Consider the following 20,174-nt stretch of genomic DNA (forward strand, 5'->3'; position numbering starts at 1 on the left):
ACTTTTTCATCTTCCAAAGCAAATATTACCATCAGGTGCAGGGGACTGCGATGGGGACATCTTGTGCCCCATCATACGCCAACCTGCACCTGGGATGGTGGGAGAGTGAGAAGGTATTCACCGAGCAAAACACCGACTTTACTGACTATCTTTTTGTGGAAAAGGTACATAGACGACATCCTCATTATTTGGACAGGTACCCAATCACACTTTGAGACCTTTGTTGAGATTCTCAACAGGAACAATCTGAATCTCCGACTCACTATGGCGTTTGGAGACCAGGCACTCAACTTTTTGGACTGCACATTCAGGATAACTAAGGACCGGGTGATTGAAACCACCTTATACCGTAAACCCACCTCTACCAATAGCATGCTAAGATGGGAGAGCCACCACCCTACTCCACTCAAAAGAGGGATTCCGGTGGGCCAGTATCTCTGATTGAGGAGAAATTGCTCGGGTATCGAGGATTTCAAACTAAAAGCAACCGAATTGAGACTTAGATTCAAACAAAGAGGATATCCAAATCGCTGCCTAAAGCATGCCTACCAGCGGGCACTCAACAGTACTCGCGATGATCTACTCAAGGATGAGCCCAAACAGGACTCAAAGAAACTAATCAGGTGTGTAGCTAACTATGATGCTGGATGGAATGAGGTAAAGAAAGTAATGGGCCGTTTTTGGCCTCTCTTGACACAAGATCCACATCTGAAGGACACCATCTCCACTAAGGTGTCTATTACAGCGAAAAGAGGCAAAAATATAAAAGAGATGCTTGTACCCAGTTACCTCTCCACCCCTAAAAAAAACAAACACCACATGGTTGACCATACACGGCACGTACCAATGTGGGAAGTGTGTTGCATGTACATACATAGCCAAAGGGTCAAAAACCCTTACCAACCACAACAACTCGGTGGAGATTCCCATAAAACAGTTCTTCAACTGTAATACCCAGGGAATGGTCTACTTACTCACGTGTAAGTGTGGCATGAAATATGTGGGCAAAACTATACGCCCATTTAAGCGACGCATTATGGAACATGTCCACTCTGTAACATCTAACAGAGACACGTCAGTTGCCAGACACATTAGAACCAACCACATGGACACCCCTAAATGTATTAAGTTTGCGGGAATAGAAAAAATCCAACTGGGCAAAAGGGGGAGAGATTTAGATCAGACCCTTAAAAGAAGGGAATGTTATTGGATTTACAAATTCGACACATTAGCCCCCAAAGGCCTCAATGAAGGCTTTACCTTCACCCCATTTATTGATTGATGACTACCCCCACTGTGTATATATGTATATAGATTTGTGTTGTCCAGTCTTTAACTTAGGCCTTTTTGTCAACAGATATTTCTTGCTGTACAAGTGAAGAGTGATTTAACAGATACCTATGTGCCAGCATTCTGAGTGACCGCCCATCACCCATTCCACCACACCTCCAGTCCTGGTACCCCCCCCCCCCCCTCCACCGTTGATCCTGGTTGGGTCCCTTAGGAATATAAGTGATTACTTATCTTTACCGTAGGATCCTTCCCACCCTGTATGTTATAAGGTAACCTCTGTTCGCATCCCATCCTCTATAGGTAAGAGGTCTGCCAATACTATTCACAGGGTTCAGCAACACGCAGGTCTACTATAATAACAGTGCCAAAAACACGGCACAAATCTATGATGAATGAGGGAGCCGTATCCTTTCTCTTTCCCCTTATTGGAGCATGATTTCTGCTATACACCAGTAAGGGTGCTTGCAGTCCTACATTCCTTAAATCCAATACAGGACTCTTCGGTACACGTAAAGTGATTGGCTTCAGCCTCCACTGACTATGGGTTTGTAACCCATGATTCCGTGTATTTAGGGGGTTAAACCAGGCTTTGGAGGTGGCATAAAGGGTTAAACCGTACAAACCGTTTACACATGGGGGAGGAGCTTTCCTTCAGTCAGCCGATGACTGACACTCTCCCTACGCCCGCAGACCCGCCCTGCTGACACCCACGTGGGCGGACACACGGACCAATGACGGACCACACGGAATTTTGGCGCAAAGAGGCATGACACGCCCAGCGCCGGGATTGGGCACTTACACTGCCGGTCTGGGCATTTAAACCCAGCAAGGCACAGGAGCCGGTTCACCTTTGACAAAGGCGCTTAAGTAGCGCCGAAACGGACGTTAGGTCGTTACCTTTTCTTTTAATTCACTAGCACGTATTGATGTGATCACTGGGTGAGGGTAGTGGGTCGATGCCTCGGCTAACCGATGTTAGAGCTTTCTAATATCAGTATCTGACTACTGAACAGTGTAGAAATCTTTTTCCTTCCACAGCGGACTCACCATAGCTCCTAAAAAAGAAGGGGCAAGCACTGCAGCAAGTTAGTCCTGTCAGCCTTCGATAGGATTTGGGCTGTTATAAGAGGAGTTATCTTTTCTTTCCTGCAGCAGGCTCATGGAGTCCGCACTGTAATTGGAGCAATCCACTGCAACCAGTCATTTTGCCCTACTGTTGGGGTATAACACTGTATCCCTAGCAGGACAGGCGGCAACTCTGTGTCCCTCTAGCTATACAGGGATACTGTGTTTCCTAGTAGTGGTTACTTGGGATCAAGTCACCTATTTCCTCTTCACAAATAGGTCTCTCTACAGTCTGATGCTAAGGGATACAAGTCTCTAGTGCATTACTTAACACTAGCAACTGGATTATCCCTGCTACAGCACCAGGTTCAATGTATGTTACTGATTTAGTGTACAGACCCACCCCAGTGTGTTTATAATGGTGGCGGTACATTAAGTTTTATTTGTTCATTTATTTTTTCATTTGGGATCATATTTTGAATGATACCCTCGATTAAAATATTTTAGACCATTATTTAAAGCAGTACAACAGCTGCAGTACTCCCCCTCCTGGCGCTCCCGAAGCTTGCTAAGCTAGGGAATACGCCTATACTTTTCTATTTTTGTACATATACAAGGGTTACCCCCTACTGAGTCCTGCAGACACACTCTAGTTCCCCCCTTTGGGAACCTAGCATTTCGGTGCCCCTTTGTTTCTGTGATTTTGTTGTCAGCACATTCAACTATGTAAAGAACAAAGTATTTCAGAAGAATATTTAATTCATTCAGATCTAAGATATGTTATTTTTGTGTTCCCTTTATTTTTTTGAGCAGTGTAGTTATAATTTTTCTTTTCTAACTGCGACTGGCACAAGGAAGGCAAAAAAGATTCAGAAAATAAAACTACATACTAAAAGCCAGCATTTCAGGTCTTGTATAACATCCCTCTGCGTAAGGCTTAACAAACAAAGGAAAGTGGCTTTACTTCTCTAGTCCTTAGCTTTCCTGAGTTTGCTTTGGAAGCCTGCCAACTTCCCAGATCCCTTCCCTTCAACTGCTACTTATTTCAACAAAAATCAGGTCAAAATACAAGCACAACTTTATGGTAATTTACTTGCTGCTTTACCTTAGTATGAATAGAGAGGTTCAATCAACAAACAGGAGGAGTCAGAGGGAGCTATTTACTAGACTAGCTGGAAAATAGAAGAGTTTTAGAATTCTTTCAGTTTGGTTGTAAATTTTAAATACCCCTGTCAATTCTCCACAATTTCAGGTATAGTGCATAAATGTCTATATAAAAGGTCTGCATATGTGAATGTAAGTATAGGTAACTAGCAAACTATATATGTATGCACATGCACAAGTGTGTTAACATCTGTATGTATATATGTATTTATAGGCGTTTATAGGTTACTGCCGAACTACATGAATGTACGTGCAGAGGCTTGTGGATAGTTTTACATTTATGCATACGAGAGGCTGATATGGCATGACTGAAAATGAGGTTCAATTAGGTATGCGTGAGAGAGTGTGTTGAGGTGTGAGGATATGGTATGTATGTGTCACTGTTGAAAATGTTGATCATCTCTAAAATGGACACTGTAGCCACTTTTCACCAAAGTGGTTAAAGTGCCTTGAGTGCCCTCTTACGGTCCTTCCACGCAGTGTTGATTTTTTTTTAATTTTCTTTTGTAGTTTAAATCTAAATGACAGTCCTCAGCATCATGCCACTGATACGGAAGAAAATGAGCGTGCATTATCCTGAGAATCAATGGGTGTCTGCGACTGCCTGAGAGTGTCAGCTGACAACTTTCAGCCAATCACAGTGGCACATTGCAAGTATGAATTGGTATGGATAAAGAAGAGCGTAATCTCTCCCTTAGCCATGCCACCATTGGTGGCATGGCTGTGGACAGACATGGGCGCTCAGTGTTAAGCTGCTCAATAATGGGACCCCATGCACCATAACCAAATTAATGAGAATACATAGTTACAGAGCCTAGAGTGTCCCTTTCACTTGTGGTCCTAGCACTTCAGTTTAAGAGAAATTTCTTAAGCCCTGATATATGTTTTTCATAAAACATTTGTATATCAGCAAGTGAAATGTTGCCCTAGGCTCTTTTAGGGATAATTATCTCCATAGTTCTAATTTCTGAGTTATGGTGCACCTCACAGTTGTCATATAGCTTTATTATGCCAGAATTCAAATGTGTGAATGGGCACTATAATACACTAATTTTATAATAATTGACATTCTCTATAAACAAAATAAAAGTAAACAATGGTACACCAATCATACAAAATTGTTGGCTGTTACGGTTATAAAGTACATTTGATTTTCTTAACCTCCATTAAAATTTTACAAAAAAATTACAAAAAATGTTTGTGATTTTTTTGCAAATACTGTCTTAAAACTAATGTTAACCAAAAGAGAGAACTTACATGTCAAAATGTAGCTGTATATTTAAGAAATTCTATTTTTACAACTTTTACATATTTTCCATGATAATTTCTGAATGCTATGCCATAACATTTCGCAGTAAATCAAAGAAATTCAGTAATGCTTGGTTTGCTAGCACAATGCATATGTGGATGGATGCATGTATTACATGGATAATGAAAACATGATGCTGTGTAGTTTTCTTAAAGTGAATTCATTCCAGTCCATATGATTGTCTTTTATTAAACAATATAAAACACAAAGGTGACATTTTTTTTTCTTTGTTTTCTGCTTCATTTTGAATTACACAGAACACAAATTCTTACTCTGAAATATTTCCATTTCTGCCAAACAATGGCAAATAAAAAAGAAATTCAGAATTATATAATTTTTTTTTTTTTTTACATAGGAAGCTGCTTTTGTTCATTACATATAACTTACAGAACACTCATACATCATTATTTTAACATGTACCCAAAAAAACTTTTTTTTTGTACTTTTGTTTTATTTTAAAATAACATTTCACACCAAACTTTGGTGCATCTACATTTCAAATAATTCTCATCGATTAAAAAAAAAAAAAGAAAAAAAAATATACAAAGCATTTTTTTTTATTTCAATTTTTTTTTTTTTTTTTTTTTTTACTATTTTTGTGATTAACAAGACCTGTATGAACAAACAGAAATATGGAAACAACCTGGTGTTAGATAAGCCTTGAGATCACAAAAGTTCTATGCAACAATATATGAACATATAAAATGTGTTTATGGTTTGTTTTTCATAAAATAAAACAATGAAAACAGACTATAATTCAGCAGGTATAATAACATGTAACAATTAACACGCCAGTAACTCAAAGCAGCCTTCACTGTGTATATAAATTCTTCAGAACTCTGATTGTACATTATAAAACATTTGATTGTCAAGAACATTAGAGTTGTATTTCTTCTACATGGGAAAAGATCGTATTTAAAATTGAGAAGCACATCTGATAACCTTCTCAAGGACTCGCAGTCTTTACTCTCTTTTCTCTTTTTTACAATAACTATTTCACATTGCGTAATATAGGCAGCCATATAATGAATAACTATCTTGCATTTGAAAATATTTAGTGTAACAGGCCTTAAACTGAGCAACATTAAATGTCCCATGACAAACATCACTGAACAGTGTCTAAAAACACAACAAATTAAACTTGAAAGCATCTAATTTAATAGGAAGGTTATGCAAACAAAATGCGACCAGGCAATCCTTCAATCTAAGCAAGCAAGGACTCCTATTTAAGTGCAACTTTTCGTGAGGATTCCCATTTTTTTTTTAAAAAAAAATTATGCTATAATAGACTGCTTTAACAATAAAAGAAAAAAGTTTAAAATTTTATGACACTACAAAAAAAATAAAAAAAATCAATACTGTTTAGTTTTCTACTGTACAAGTAAACCCTAATGCATATGCCATACTTGATGAAAGGGTAGGTGAACATGTTGAAAATCATAGCATAGAGTCAGACATAGGACTTAAATGATTATTTAACCCTTGGACTGTCAGAGGGTGGAGTAGGAGCAATAGCCTACCAATATGACTCTAAAAGTCGTTAACACAAGATAAGGCACGGGTTGTTGTAGTCTGCATTAAACCCACCATTCCTTGGAGAGATTGTGACTATATTAATGCCATACTTGCCAATCAATCAGACACACCAAAAAAGAATAACAATAATAATAATAATAATACAAAAAAAAAAGAATAAGTAAGCATGAGATAATCCGTGTCAGAAAACATCACTGACATGATCCAACATGTTACTTTTAACCCTGTTTTATAGAGAGGTAAAAAAAAAAAATACATATTTGACATAAATGATTAAAACATCCATCCATATGGAAACATTAATTACTTTGGGCACACTGTTTATATTTAAAAGGGGAATTGTAATTTCTCTGGAAATTACACCATCAAAAAAAACCCATTGAAAATCATCCATAACTTGTGTTATTCATTTTACTTATTGGAGAAAGAAAGGACCGCGCTCATTTTCCAAGAGCCACTGGATGCTTTGCTAAAGCAGTGCCAGCAAATGTTGTTACCTTGACAAAGACCTTTGTTAAAGGGACACTGCAGGTGCCTAAAGTACTTTAGTTGGCTGAAATGCTTTATGTGCGAAGAGTGTGTCCCCTTATTTTCATTTTGCAAAAAGTGCAGATTTAAATAGAAATTGGCACTTTTATAAATAACAATGGTTATACCCTTTCGGTTTTCAAGTAGACAACCGGTCCTGTTACTTTTTGGTTTCATTAGCTCAGTGGAGCAAAACACAAGAGGTAACAAGCGCTCAGAGCTCCTGACTTGCAAAGACTTCTAATTGAGCTGCATTTGGAAGTCTATGATTTGACAGCCACATAAAGTCTTGGTGTGGTTGCAAAGGGAGGGTTTGTAAAAACAGCTGACAAGAGAACTGCAGGTTTTGCAAGCCGTTTTTAGATATACACCCAACAAATTTTTTTATAAATAAATGTATGCAAGTTTTCATTTGAGATGTATCTATTAAATAGTGATTTTTATTTATTTTGTATTTGGGCAGTGGAGTGTTCCTTTAAGGTTGAAACATTGCTCTGTGCATTATGATCCAATAAAACTGCTCTTAACTTGATCCAAGTGAGTGTCTGAAGCTTCTTTTTTTTTTTTCATGTGATAAAAGATTTAACAAAGCGGACATAAAATTCCAGTTTAGTCGAGGCACAGTCAAGGAAAAAAAAAAATATTGTTTTTGCTCTTACTGTTCCATCAACTATGTTCATTAGAAGGAAAGATTTTATAATAATAATATATATATATATATATATATATCAGACAGGGAGTCAGTTAGAAAATACAGCAATGTGGATTTCCACATTTAATTTCCTATTTTAAGACTTCACAAACTCATATCCAGATACAAGGGGTTAAGAAAACATATTAAAAAAAAAAAAAAAATGGAAAGTGAAAGTCCCGCTTTAAAATAAAAGCCAAAGCCATGCTTTCTTATCATTTTTTTTAAAAAGTATGCCACAAAAACAAAAATAGTTTAAAGGGACACTCCGGGCACCCAGACCACTTCTGCCCATTGGAGTGGTCTGGGTGCCAACTCCCACCACCCTTAAACCTTGCAAGTGTAATTATTGCAGGTTTTTATAAATTGCAATAAATAGCTTGCAGGGTTAAGTCATCCTCTAGTGGCTATCAGACAGCCACTAGAGGAACTTCCGTGTTCTTAGAACACTTAGAAAGTGTTTTTCAAACGACGCTGGACGTCCTCACGCTATGCATGAGGACCTCCAGCGTCAATGAAATCCCCATAGGAAAGCATTGAACAATGCTTTCCTATGGGGAGGTCTAAAGCACGCGCGTGGCCATGCTGAGGGACATCGGTGCTGGGTTCAGGTAAGTCACTGAGGGGATTTTAACCCCTTCAGCAACACAGGATGGGGGGTGGGAGGGAGAGGGGCACTGCAGTGTCCTGCAGTGCCAGGAAACCGGATATGTTTTCCTGGCACTGGAGAGTCCCTTTAAGAGAAATTTACATAGATCTTTAGATTTTGTATGATTTCGTATAAATCTGTGTAAATGCGGTCACAGCTAGAAAGATCTTTAAAGTGAAATTAAGCCTTTTTAAATGTACTAGTGTCACGTAACTATTAGGTGAATACATGTATTATTTTGCATAACACCGTGCGCCCTAGACTGTTGCTTGTGTGTATAAGACTCAAACTAGTCATTATGGTAACAAAATATTTTCACTTTACAGCTTATATACAATATACAGCTTGTCTACAATCTGTAAAATGTTTGGGCAATTTTATAAGCATCTCCAAGGAGACAATAGCTTTTATTGTGTATGTTTAGATATTCATTAAGAACACACTTCGGTATTAGAAGTAAACAGACAAACAACACATGATTAACAAGAAAGGATGTAGAATGTGGAACAGGAAAAAAACAAAAAAACAAAAACTGACATTTCTATTGCACTCAGCAATGAAAAATACACAAAAAAATGAATCTAAGAATAATTAGCAAAGTTTTTTTACTTCCATGGACTAGGACCCAAAATTGTACCTTCGCGGTACATCCCCACTGTTTGAACAAGGTGGTCTAAACAGTTTACACATTAAAGAGATTCTCCAGGAATCAACTAAATGTGTATATATGTATAGTGTTTGGCGAAATAATTAGCTGCTTGCTTGGTAATTATCAATAGTTTTTAGAGAAAAAAAATAGATAAATGTTTTGCAGCATTATACAAGTTAAGACTGTCTCTTATGTCTCAACTTAAAAAAAAATATATATATTTTCTAGTCTTCCCTAATAAACTTAACTTTCTTGAATAAAAGAGTTGTACAAACCTTCTCAAAACTCAGCAAACATTTTAGAATGTTGTAGAACCAAGTATATGTTACCATGGGTTGTGTGGCTTGCATGTAAAGTTATAACATTAGAATGAATGGTTAGGGTCATCTCAATAGATTTAGAATTATGGATGGTTGGTTGGTTATTAGAAACTAGAAGGTGTCCCTTGACTTGCCACACCTAAAATTAGTTCATGTAAAACCAAATACCAATTTAAAAAATGCAGCAAGTATAAAATTAAAATAATAATTAAAACAGTCAAATATACTCTGGTTGAGTCTGTAAGGAATCACCTAATATTTTCGGGAATGCAGATTCTCAAAATGACAACAGAATGCAACCAGTAGTGTACGGGGCATACTACTCATGTACAGTAAGAATAACTGTCTGGCCAAAACAAGTTTTGAATATAACCCAATATAAGTGCAGTGCCTTCAATAACTACTCCTCCTACCTGCTACTCAGCTGCACTTTACAGATTGAGCCATGCAGACTCCTGTACAGCGTGGAAGTGGGGATGATTTTTGAGTTTAAAAGAACACTCCATTCCTAGGTGTCTATGTGTGTATATTTTATACATGTAAATGATAACTAAACTCTTACAAATATAGATATTGTGGGCTGCATCTCTGGTGATTCTCAGCCAGACAAAGGTCAACCATTACTTTGCCAAGTATTATCCTTATGTCCCCAGAGTACCCAAGGTCACGAAGGAGTATATAAACACCTGTGGTGTTTTACCCAAAAGTCACCTTTCAAGCTGTGATGGCAATAGGAAAAAAAATATCCACCGCTTTGTGAACCCATATTTACAAGGAAGTGTATGGCAAATGGAAATGCACGTGGTGTAATGTAGCAAATTCTGACCTTAAAAGAATGTAAAAGTTAGGAACATAAATACTATAAATTCATATCCAGTAGTAGAGGGAGAAAAAAAAATGTTGCACAGTTAAAGTGGCAGTGCTTTTCACAAGACTTAAGATTTTTTCTTTTTATATGCCACTGGGAAACAGAACACATGGTGCTACAAATCCCACTGGCATTCAAACAAACGTAATTGGTAAATGCACAACGTGATCTGTCATTACGATAAAAAAAATTGCAGGTGGATTTTGCGCACATAGCTAGCCTTGTACAAATGTGGATTATTAGCTTTGTACAGGACATTATTCACATGCAAAAGGTAGTCAAACATATATAATAAAATGAACACGCTAGTCTACAGAATAATTTTGATAATATCTATTTACGTAGGAATTATTTTCTTCAGGGAACTCTAAGCACCTAGCCCATGCTTTCAGACTTTTAAGAACAGTAAGCCGATAAAATGAGGTCACCACTACCGAACTACATGGCACACATTTGTTCAAATACTTTAAAAGTACTTGGAGTAATGGGATATATATATATATTTTTTTGCCAAAGCTTGACAAATGTGTTTGAATCTTGGCGCCAGGTAAAAAGTTAGGAGCCAGTTTTGTTTTGTTTTTTTAAACTAACAAAGCTTTATTTTCAATGAGAAAAAAATAACAGATCTTAAAGGGACACAATAGGCACCAGAACCACTACAGCTTAATGTAGTTTTTCTGGTGTCTACAGCCTGTCCCTGCAGTCATTCAATGTAAACACTGACTTTTCAGAGAAAAGGCAGTGTCTACTTTGTTGCCTAGGAACACATCTAGTGGTAGACAAGCAGATGGTCACTAGAAGTGCTTCCAGATCCAGTGCTGCACATTCAGTGTCTCCATGCACTGCATGGAGGCGCTGTACGTATCCCAAAGAGATACATTGATTCCATGCATCTATATGAGGAGATGCTGATTAGCACAGCACAGAGTTATGCTGCAAATGTTCAATATCCGCCCAATGTTTCCTGCAGGAAAGCATGTAATAGGCTGAGATCATCAAGATTGATTATCTCATCCATGGAGGCAGACCAGTTGCAGCAAGACTGGTACAGCGTGCGAAAAAAGTGAGTAAAAAGACCTTTTCCATAAGAGAGACCGTCAGAAACCCCATCACAGCCAGACGCCCCCTCACAGCCAGACCGCCAGACACACCCCCTCACAGCCAGACCGCCAGACACACCCCCTCACAGCCAGACCGCCAGACACACCCCCTCACAGCCAGACCGCCAGACACACCCCCTCACAGCCAGACCGCCAGACACACCCCCTCACAGCCAGACCGCCAGACACACCCCCTCACAGCCAGACCGCCAGACACACCCCCTCACAGCCAGACCGCCAGACACCCCCTCACAGCCAGACCGCCAGACACCCCCTCACAGACAGTCACATACACACACAAATTATAATTTGTATTCATTTATGTCAACCCAGCCTCCCTACCTTTGGGAAAGCTGGACTGGATCCTTTCCCTAGGCTCCAGTGTGGAGTTGCTTTGCTCTTCTTGCTCACAAGGGGAGGGGGACGCACCAGGACAAAATTCCTAGTCATCATGGCAACCTGGCACCTGGGATTTTTTAAGTCCTGAGATTAAATATATACACACACACTGCTGTCAACACAAACAAAATGTGTTTCTCTATGCTTTTGGTCATCTTCAGGATTTGTATAATAACTCATAAGAAAAATACAGTAAAATTAGATTTTCAAATAAAGTATCAATTTACCTGACACACGGGTATTTTAAAAAGGAGTAGTAGAAAACCGGAATAGTTTAGCAGTAAGGTATAAAATTTTACTTTTTTTTTTCTTTGAGAGAGAGATGGCTTCATTTAATGAGACCTGTATTAAATCCCCCGAAAGTTAGGTGCTAGGAGCAAAATGTTTGACATTATCAAAAATGTTTACATAATGAAATTTCTATGTATTGATTTGCCCTTTGCAAAGGTCACTTTCTAAACAGTAAATAAGTTGTTTCGACAAACTCTCTGTTCCAACTAACCTGTCTGAAGTTGTGTTACAGCCAAAAAATATGCTGATAGAATTACCTACAGATTAAATGTAACACCTGGATAATATGGTAAAGTTACAGAATATAAAATGAGTGTTACCAAGTCAGGGTAAATGAGATAATGCTAACTAGGTGTTGGGAACAGTTATAATTGATCATTCCAGTTAATATCTTTTTATATTCATCACAGACTAATGATGCTCTTTGCATGATCTAGGTTTGAGAATGCCAAAAAAAAACTAAAAAACAAACAAACCCCAAAACAATTAACGACAAGAAAAGGAAATAGGACTGCCACTTTAACATTCAATCTTGTTAAATTAAGTTAATGCAGACTTTTTTTTTTCTTTGTAATTTCAAGCTAATAATTATTAATGGGGAAATCAGATAAAAAAGTAATAATAATTATAATGGATAATAAATGTTATCAGTATTCCACTATTTAAGAAGATCTCTCCCTTCTCCCTCCCGATATATATAATTATTGCCTGTAATATTGATGACTGACAATAAGGAAGCTTGTGACATATTCAACAAGATACTGTGTAATGGGGGGAAAAAAAATGATCAAAATATAATAAAACTTACAATGCGCCATTGTAGTTAAGGCCTTAAGTGCTCTAATGTTTCAATATAAAATTGTACAGCAGTGAAGGGTTAAATAAAAGGATTGTTTGCCTTATCTTATGTTGCTGCTTGATATGATACACAAGAAAACTGTAAAAATACATTTGACTGTAATTTCACTTAAAATATTACATATCTTTTGTTTTTCTCAGAAAGGGATAAGAAGAGCTCTGTTTCTCCAAAGCATGATTTCATAAGATGCAGCCAAAAACCGGCCAGCCCTGTCCAACGTGTAAGCCGTAGACTTCTGTGGCCTACAAAGTGCAAATAGTCTAAATAAACTTTTTAGGTTGCAATGTTACTTTAAAGCATTTTTCAACTTGGAGTCTTTGTTTATTGAGGCCAACAGAAAAACAACACATAAGAGCATGCACCAATGCTGCCCTCCGCACATCTATTTACATGTATCCGCTCGATGGTAAGTCAGGGTAACATTTGGAATCTGCAGGATGGTGGTGAAGGTGGGATGGTATGTGTGTAGAAGTCTGAGTACTGTTAACCACATCGATGGGTGCTGTGTAAGCTTCATTCACACTTCCAGCACTAAAACCATTTTGGAACTGTAAAATGAGGGGAGGGGGGGGGGGGGGGGGGGGGGGGGGAGGGGAGGGGGGAAGGAAAAAAAGAAAAGGAAAAAAGTTCACGTTAGAAGTCTTTTTTTTTACATTTCTAGAACACATACTGCATAATTTCACAAAGAACACATAACTTTTGATTTTTATTTTGAAATAATAGGAAGATCCTAAATCCAAATCCAGCACTGTAAAGCATGGTGGCACTGGGGTCCTGATCAGAAGACAGCATTGAGACATACATGCCAAGGACCTGTTGCATATTAGTAGCAGAATTTAAACCTTCTCTCCCAAAACATATATGGAAGGAGAGGGAATTAAGAGAAATAAACAGAGTGGTTATTTTGCATAGTTTGTCTCCCTAGCTCCTCTCCCTTCATATCACTAAATATCACTCCTTGGGCTCAGAAACACGAGGACTAATGTTTCCACAACTATCCCAGAGTTCCCAGCTTGATATGCTGATGAGCACAGTAATGCATTGTGTTTCAGATGTCCTACTGCATTTCTGCATATACTAGCAATATACTCTATTTTAAATACGGCGTAACAGTAATTTTTCTCTCAGGGAGCCTTCAATTTCCAGACCAGAAGCAGCACCATGTTGATCAGACTCACGTGGTCCATAGCTGCTTTCTGGTCACTGGTCCTTTTGCATGTTATAGCAAGACAGGATGCTCGTACTATGCATTAACTTTCTTTACTTAACTCCAGCAGCAAATACATTCTTTTTCAATAAAGTTTAGTGAATAAGACAAAAAACAGTAACTGAAATGGAACTCAGTAGCCAATCAGCATCCAGCATAATCTATATAGTGAACGATTCCCCAATCTCCTTCCTCTTTCTTTGCTGCTCCAGTAGAGATGAGTTATGTATATTCACCTATGCAATGGTTTTCTATAATGAATACCTTTTGGTTTGGTTAAATATATTTATTCCTTCATATATTTGTGTTTTCTGAAGTAATTTAATATATTTTTCTTTCACTTTTTTTTTTAAAGCGGTGTTTAAACCAGTATCCATTACTAAGGGTATCTGCAGAATGAAGTCTGAAACACGATGCCCGTCTGTGCTCATTTGCATATCAAGCTGGGAACTCTGGGATAGTTGTGGAAACGTGATTTATTGAGTTTTTGTGCCCAAGGAGGACTCCTCAAGGTCCAACTTGAGAAATGCAGGATATGCATAACCGTAATTTTTATTAAATTTTTTGAGAGGCATATACATACATGACTCACAATTTCAATTAGCATTTGGAGAGTGAAAATGTTGCCCTGATGAGTACAAATACATCCCAATCTTGCAGTGACTAGTAAGTTAAGGCCTGGCTAGTTGCATATGACTGGTCTGCAAGAAGAATGCAGAATTATAATTTTGATGGAAAATTTTGACGATAATGTTTTTGCATGAGAGGCCACTAAATTATACCACAACTGCCCAATTCTTACATAAAGTCATACAATATTGACAGATATAAGATTAGAAAAGTTTGTAGCCATAGATACAGATTGTGAGGGAAGATGAGGATCAGTTGACTATTGTAGCCTGCCGAAACACTTCAGAATACATGTGCCTATTTATTCTTTTGAGTGGATGTATGCATATTCCAACATATTCTCCCAATTTTTTATAATAAGTGGTTGTGCAAATCCCATTATATGATGACAGTCAAAGAAAATCAACTACACGAGGAACTTTAGAGTTTGAATATCAGTAGTATAGTAGTATGCAAAAGGGAACAAATCTGTATTCACCAATGGTAAATTTGCATTTGAACACTAAAATGCTATTCAAATTGGTTGTTTTTTTTACTAGTAATGATTATTTTATAGAGAGTAGATTCACTTTACTTACGGAAGGAATAATACCCAGATCAAATGCGCTATTTTTGACCAAACTTTGCAATTTAACTCATTAGAAGTCGGTGTTTTGTGAATAAACCTCAAAGACTAGAAAAGATGTGCCGTGTGATTCTCATAATGCTGTCAAGGTTATATGTTATCATTTAGTCCTTAAAGCGTTACACATAATTATATTAATATTGTTTGCAACTGAACAGAGAAGACATGTTTGGTCTTAACCACAGAAGCAAAGCACTGCCATTTTTTGCCAAGAAATCACCAACTTTGTCCTCGCTCGATCATATTTCACAGAAGCTTATCAACCACAAGTAACTGGTTCTGTAACTTTCTGGTTTTATCATGTAAAACATTTTTATCAAAACTATAATATTTTACTTTGATCTTTAAAAGTCATCACAGGAAACAAAACAAAATGAACAGGTTACAAAATATGCAAATTATATATTATACCACTATAAATCAAGCAAAAAAATTAAAACAATTTTCAGCATAAACGTTTACTCACATGACATGCTAAACAGGGAGGTGTTTTGTTTGTGATGATTTAAACAGCTGCTTAATGAAATATGCTTGTGCGTGATGTCTAATTACAAAGTGATTCAAGCTTGACAGGAGAGATGGCCTTGTATGCTGTGATTTTTTTTTTTTTGGTACATAAGTGAAATAAATGGCATACAGTATTTAATTTTCAAGCAGAGGCACCATATCAATGGCAGGAAACAAGCTGGTGGAGTGAACAAAAACACAAACACCTTTTTTTGGAACTTATTGTAACAACCCATTACCTCCAGTAAACAATTTTTCAATGTGGGGTGAACAAAGCGACAGAGGCAAGTAAAAAAACAAAACAAACAAAAAAATGACATCCTTACTTCCACTGCATTTCTGTGTTGCATCTCATGATGCCTCAGGCACATGCAAGAGCACTCAGGCATTGAAAGGGGAAATTATCTATGCGCAGGACAGTATCACAAGCTTTTTGATATGCTGCAGAAAATGTAATCTTGTGGAGCCGAAGTGGAAGCATGGAAAACTGGAGGATGCCGACTGGAATTAAACCTTAATTCCAGGGATAGTGCCTGGTGGTAAACCAAACCGGTGCATACTCACATTTGCAAAATGTACTGGGACATATCTGCGCCTGCCGAAAATCGGATACAAAATTGCGGGACTGAAGTTTTTATAACACTGCTTCTTCATTGAAGGCTGTTGCTAGCTTTAACTGTACATGCCAGATTTATTTGTATGTTTGGACACTGAAGGGTAATATCTTCTGCATTAGTCATATGAACGGGCACTTGCCGAACCCTGACAATTTTGTTCATTAAGGATGGATCTACTAAGCGCTTGCATAATTGCTTTTACATTTGTTTAAAAAAAAATTATGTATGCATAGTAGCTGTTTTATTGAATTGTTTCAGAATTTGATTTGATAAAAAAAACAAAGTTTATGCTTCTTAAATTTTTTTTTTTAATTAATATAAAACAAACCACTAGAGGATAAAGTGATATCAAGAAGTCAGAAAGTAAACAAATGGATGCACACACTTCTGTGAAGAGAAATACATTAAATAAACGTGCACATGCCAACATTTTAACATTCATTAAGGCACTTGAATATACACATATCTAGATTATTATTTTTATAGAGCAACTTACTTTGTTTAATAACTGTTGCTGAGATGGTATCACAGCGTTATACTGCATTGGGTTCAGACAGGATGGCTGAGGTTCCGATAGGCACTGATAAAGGGACACAGCACCAGAATAACAAGGCTGAGGAGTCATCAAAACAGTCTGTGCGTTTAACCCACAATCCTGGATTTCAGGGGTCTGTGTTAAACATTCCAGAAAGCCATCCATGTTTGAAGATGCAGGATATGCTGGCCTTTCAACATTTCCAAGGTCAAAGTCCATCTGTGTAAGGTTCGTGGGCAGTGGCACTATGGGCATTGGCTCCTGATAAGGCATGTATTCCTGCTTGCAAGTAAAAGGAGCACTGTTCAGTTCAGGTTTGTAAAAGTCTTGTGCCACAGTTTCCATACTTGAAATATATTGCTCTGGCTGTTGTACTTGGTATGACAGAGGGGAGCTGTTTACAGAGTTCCAGTTTGTAAGCAAGCCATTGACTTGCATATGCTTCATTTTTTGACACAGCTGTTGTGGCATCATTTGATTTGGCTTCTGCTGATGCATTTGTGGTGCATCCAAAGGTTCCACGTGTGTCATGGTTGGTGGGTCTGGTACACAAGGCATTTGCTGAAGATTGTTCACAAACATGCAGTCTGATTTTCTATTTAGAGATTCTTGAACATAAGTCAGAATTTCATCTGCCACGTCAATGTCACCTAAATCCGGATACTCAAATTCATTCCTAAAAAACGCATCGTCTTGTTGGATCATCTCCAAATCATTAAAATCAATGCCAAGGCTGCTCATAATGTTATAAATCTCATTATTCTTGTCCATCTGTTCAGAAGTGTGGGTTACATCCTTAACCTGGGAACATGAGGGATCCTCCCTTTTAAGATGATTATTGGCTACTGGTATACAATTATCTTGCCAGCCACTGGTAACGTTATTGCTTAGTTCATTTCTGGTGTCTGTATATAAGGCTTCAAAGGAAAAAGTGTTTGGAGCTGGTGGACAAATGTACACAGATTCATCCTGTCTAAGCACGGCAGCCAGGAGAGAGGAAGATTTAACCTCACTGTATTCAACTTTGGCAGACGCATGTCCTTTGACTGAAGAACCCTTTTTATTTTGAGCGGGATCTATGATTCCTTGTAAAGGAAAGGAAGACTCATATAAAACTGCCTCGCCAGTTGCAAAAATGAAAGGCAGCTGTGAGGTTCGCTTTCTTAAGTGTTCTGCTCCTTCTTCCTCTCTGAAAAAGAAAATATAGGAGGACACTATATGAATTGATACCAACATGGAGAAAACTATTGTGCTTCTTTTGTACAGCTTTGCAATAGAAATATTTTGTCTGTCCTCAGCGTCTCTTACATGCCCCTTTTTACGGTCTTGCTTTTATAGTGTAAAACAGATGTGAACGTCTTGCTTTCTGTGCTCAGTAAAGTATCAGAAGCCATAAATGTCTGTGATTGCTCATGAGCAGTGGGAACCCCAAATAAACTCAACAGACAACATCCCAATGTGCATGATATAAAGTTTTTGTCTGACCTCAGTGTGTCTTAAAGACGGTTACTGTTTATCCATATAGATATATGGCTACTATCTGTTACTAACAAACCCCATCCATTTTTGGATCAGTGGCCAGGAGGCTGCCCCTTTCTTCTCCTACAAAAAAATTGGTCAATTTATCAAGAGAACTTAGAAAGAGAACTGCCTTTAAAATGCACTAAAAAATATATCATATCAAATGCAAGAGAATGCATGGTTTCCTGGAGGACAGACAATGGTGTGTCTAGACTTGGATGCATAGTCCCCAGATAAATAAACTTTTAACTAAAAATGCACTCTATGATATTTGGCTTTTTAAAAACTATGAATGGAGTATTAATGTGCCTTTGTACTAGACCTTAAATCTAATTCTTCCCCAGTATAACACTTACTGAGCAAAGATGCTGACCAACAACTGTGTTTATGCAGGTCTCCATAGTGAGGTTTGTCAACCACCCTCATGGGTTAATTCTATTTTTATATGCATGCAAACTATTTATGGCTAAACATTACTATGATGTCTGATATTTCTGAATAAACATGGATTTCAGCAGCCATAGGCAAGTATGCTTGCTATATTAATAACATCAAAAAAGACACAAACAGCTGTGAATCACTGATTTTAAGCTAAAAGCTTTCAGTTTTAAAAAGGTATCTGCCATTAACGGCATGCTGATATTTCTAATCAAATCTTACCATAATACACTGACAACACGAATAGGAGCTCAGATCAGTATCTTACAATAGAATACACAAGTTTGCATTGCATTTACATGTAATGCAATTTTTTTCATTTTTTAGTCTTAGTGGTAAGCTAGCAATTTGCATGAAAGCACACAGTTCTCCAAGCACAAATATCAGGCTGTTTCTTTATTTAAAAACATCACTTACGAAAGAGGTCTTTGTGTTGCAATTATATAATCTGGCCGTCCATTTTTGTAGACAAGGCGTGCATTTGCTTGAACCCAGGCCCATCCACTTTCTTTAGTAAGCAATCTGAATATAGTCATGCCACTTTCTCCAGTCTTGATCACTAAAAAAATAATAATAATAATAATAATAATAATAATAATAATAATAATAATAGAAGAACAAAGTATTTTAGCTCAAATTTTATTTTCATTTGCTAGGAAGTAGACAATATTGTCTTTAAAAAAACAAACCGTATAATCCCACCAGTAATCAAACATGTCTTAATCGTTATAGCAGCATTTCACATTTAGTCTTGATAATATTGATGGCAAGTAAGTTCCTCTACCATTTCCCCATTTGTTGGGGACACTCCACCATTATTGGCCGAATACCATAGCACATTTGTAAATATGTCAATAACTGTTTATATTAGTCTATTAATATTAGATGGGCATGTTTTTTTAAACATAAAGTAACCTTTTAAACAGTATTCACTTGGTAAGCAATTATTCAGTTTGATTAAAAGAACAGCCATATTCAATAACAGTATTTTGTATGGGAGGTTCACAATTACAACAGAATTATCACTATCCAAAATATTGTAACAAAAACATAATCCACAAAGAAAAAAAAACAAAACACTTGGGTTAGGGGAAAGAGAAAAGAGGAGCAGTTGACATCTGCTGGAATTCACTGAAGGCAAATACTGAAAAATATGGTGTCATTTTACTTGCAATACGTTTGTTGAAATGTGTTCCCATTTAAAACTTACCTAGTAAAAAATGGATGGTATTGCTAATGAGTGCTAGAAAAATAAACATCTATTAACCATCTCCCAGAACCCCTTTCATTCCTGCACAACTATATGTTCTCCTAAACTTTCCTTATTCCTAGTAATAAAAGATTGCACATATTGTGTTTAAATTTCCATCTCA

General features: G+C 37.3%; 1 protein-coding gene across 1 annotated transcript in view; it reads right to left on the reverse strand.

Moving 5' to 3' along the window:
• Window positions 1-11,433: 11,433 nt before the first annotated feature.
• The window catches only part of AHR (aryl hydrocarbon receptor), a 114,846-nt gene continuing 106,105 nt past the window's right edge, over window positions 11,434-20,174 (reverse strand). Inside the window, exons 9-11 of the mRNA XM_063452397.1 lie at window positions 19,219-19,360; window positions 16,804-18,031; window positions 11,434-13,269 (exon numbers count right to left, since the gene is read on the reverse strand). Coding sequence (XP_063308467.1) covers window positions 13,108-13,269; window positions 16,804-18,031; window positions 19,219-19,360 — 1,532 coding nt within the window. The 3' untranslated portion in view covers window positions 11,434-13,107. The remainder of the gene's footprint in view (window positions 13,270-16,803; window positions 18,032-19,218; window positions 19,361-20,174) is intronic.

Source organism: Pelobates fuscus, chromosome 4, assembly GCF_036172605.1.
Source record: "Pelobates fuscus isolate aPelFus1 chromosome 4, aPelFus1.pri, whole genome shotgun sequence".
Taxonomy (NCBI): Eukaryota; Metazoa; Chordata; class Amphibia; order Anura; family Pelobatidae; genus Pelobates; species Pelobates fuscus.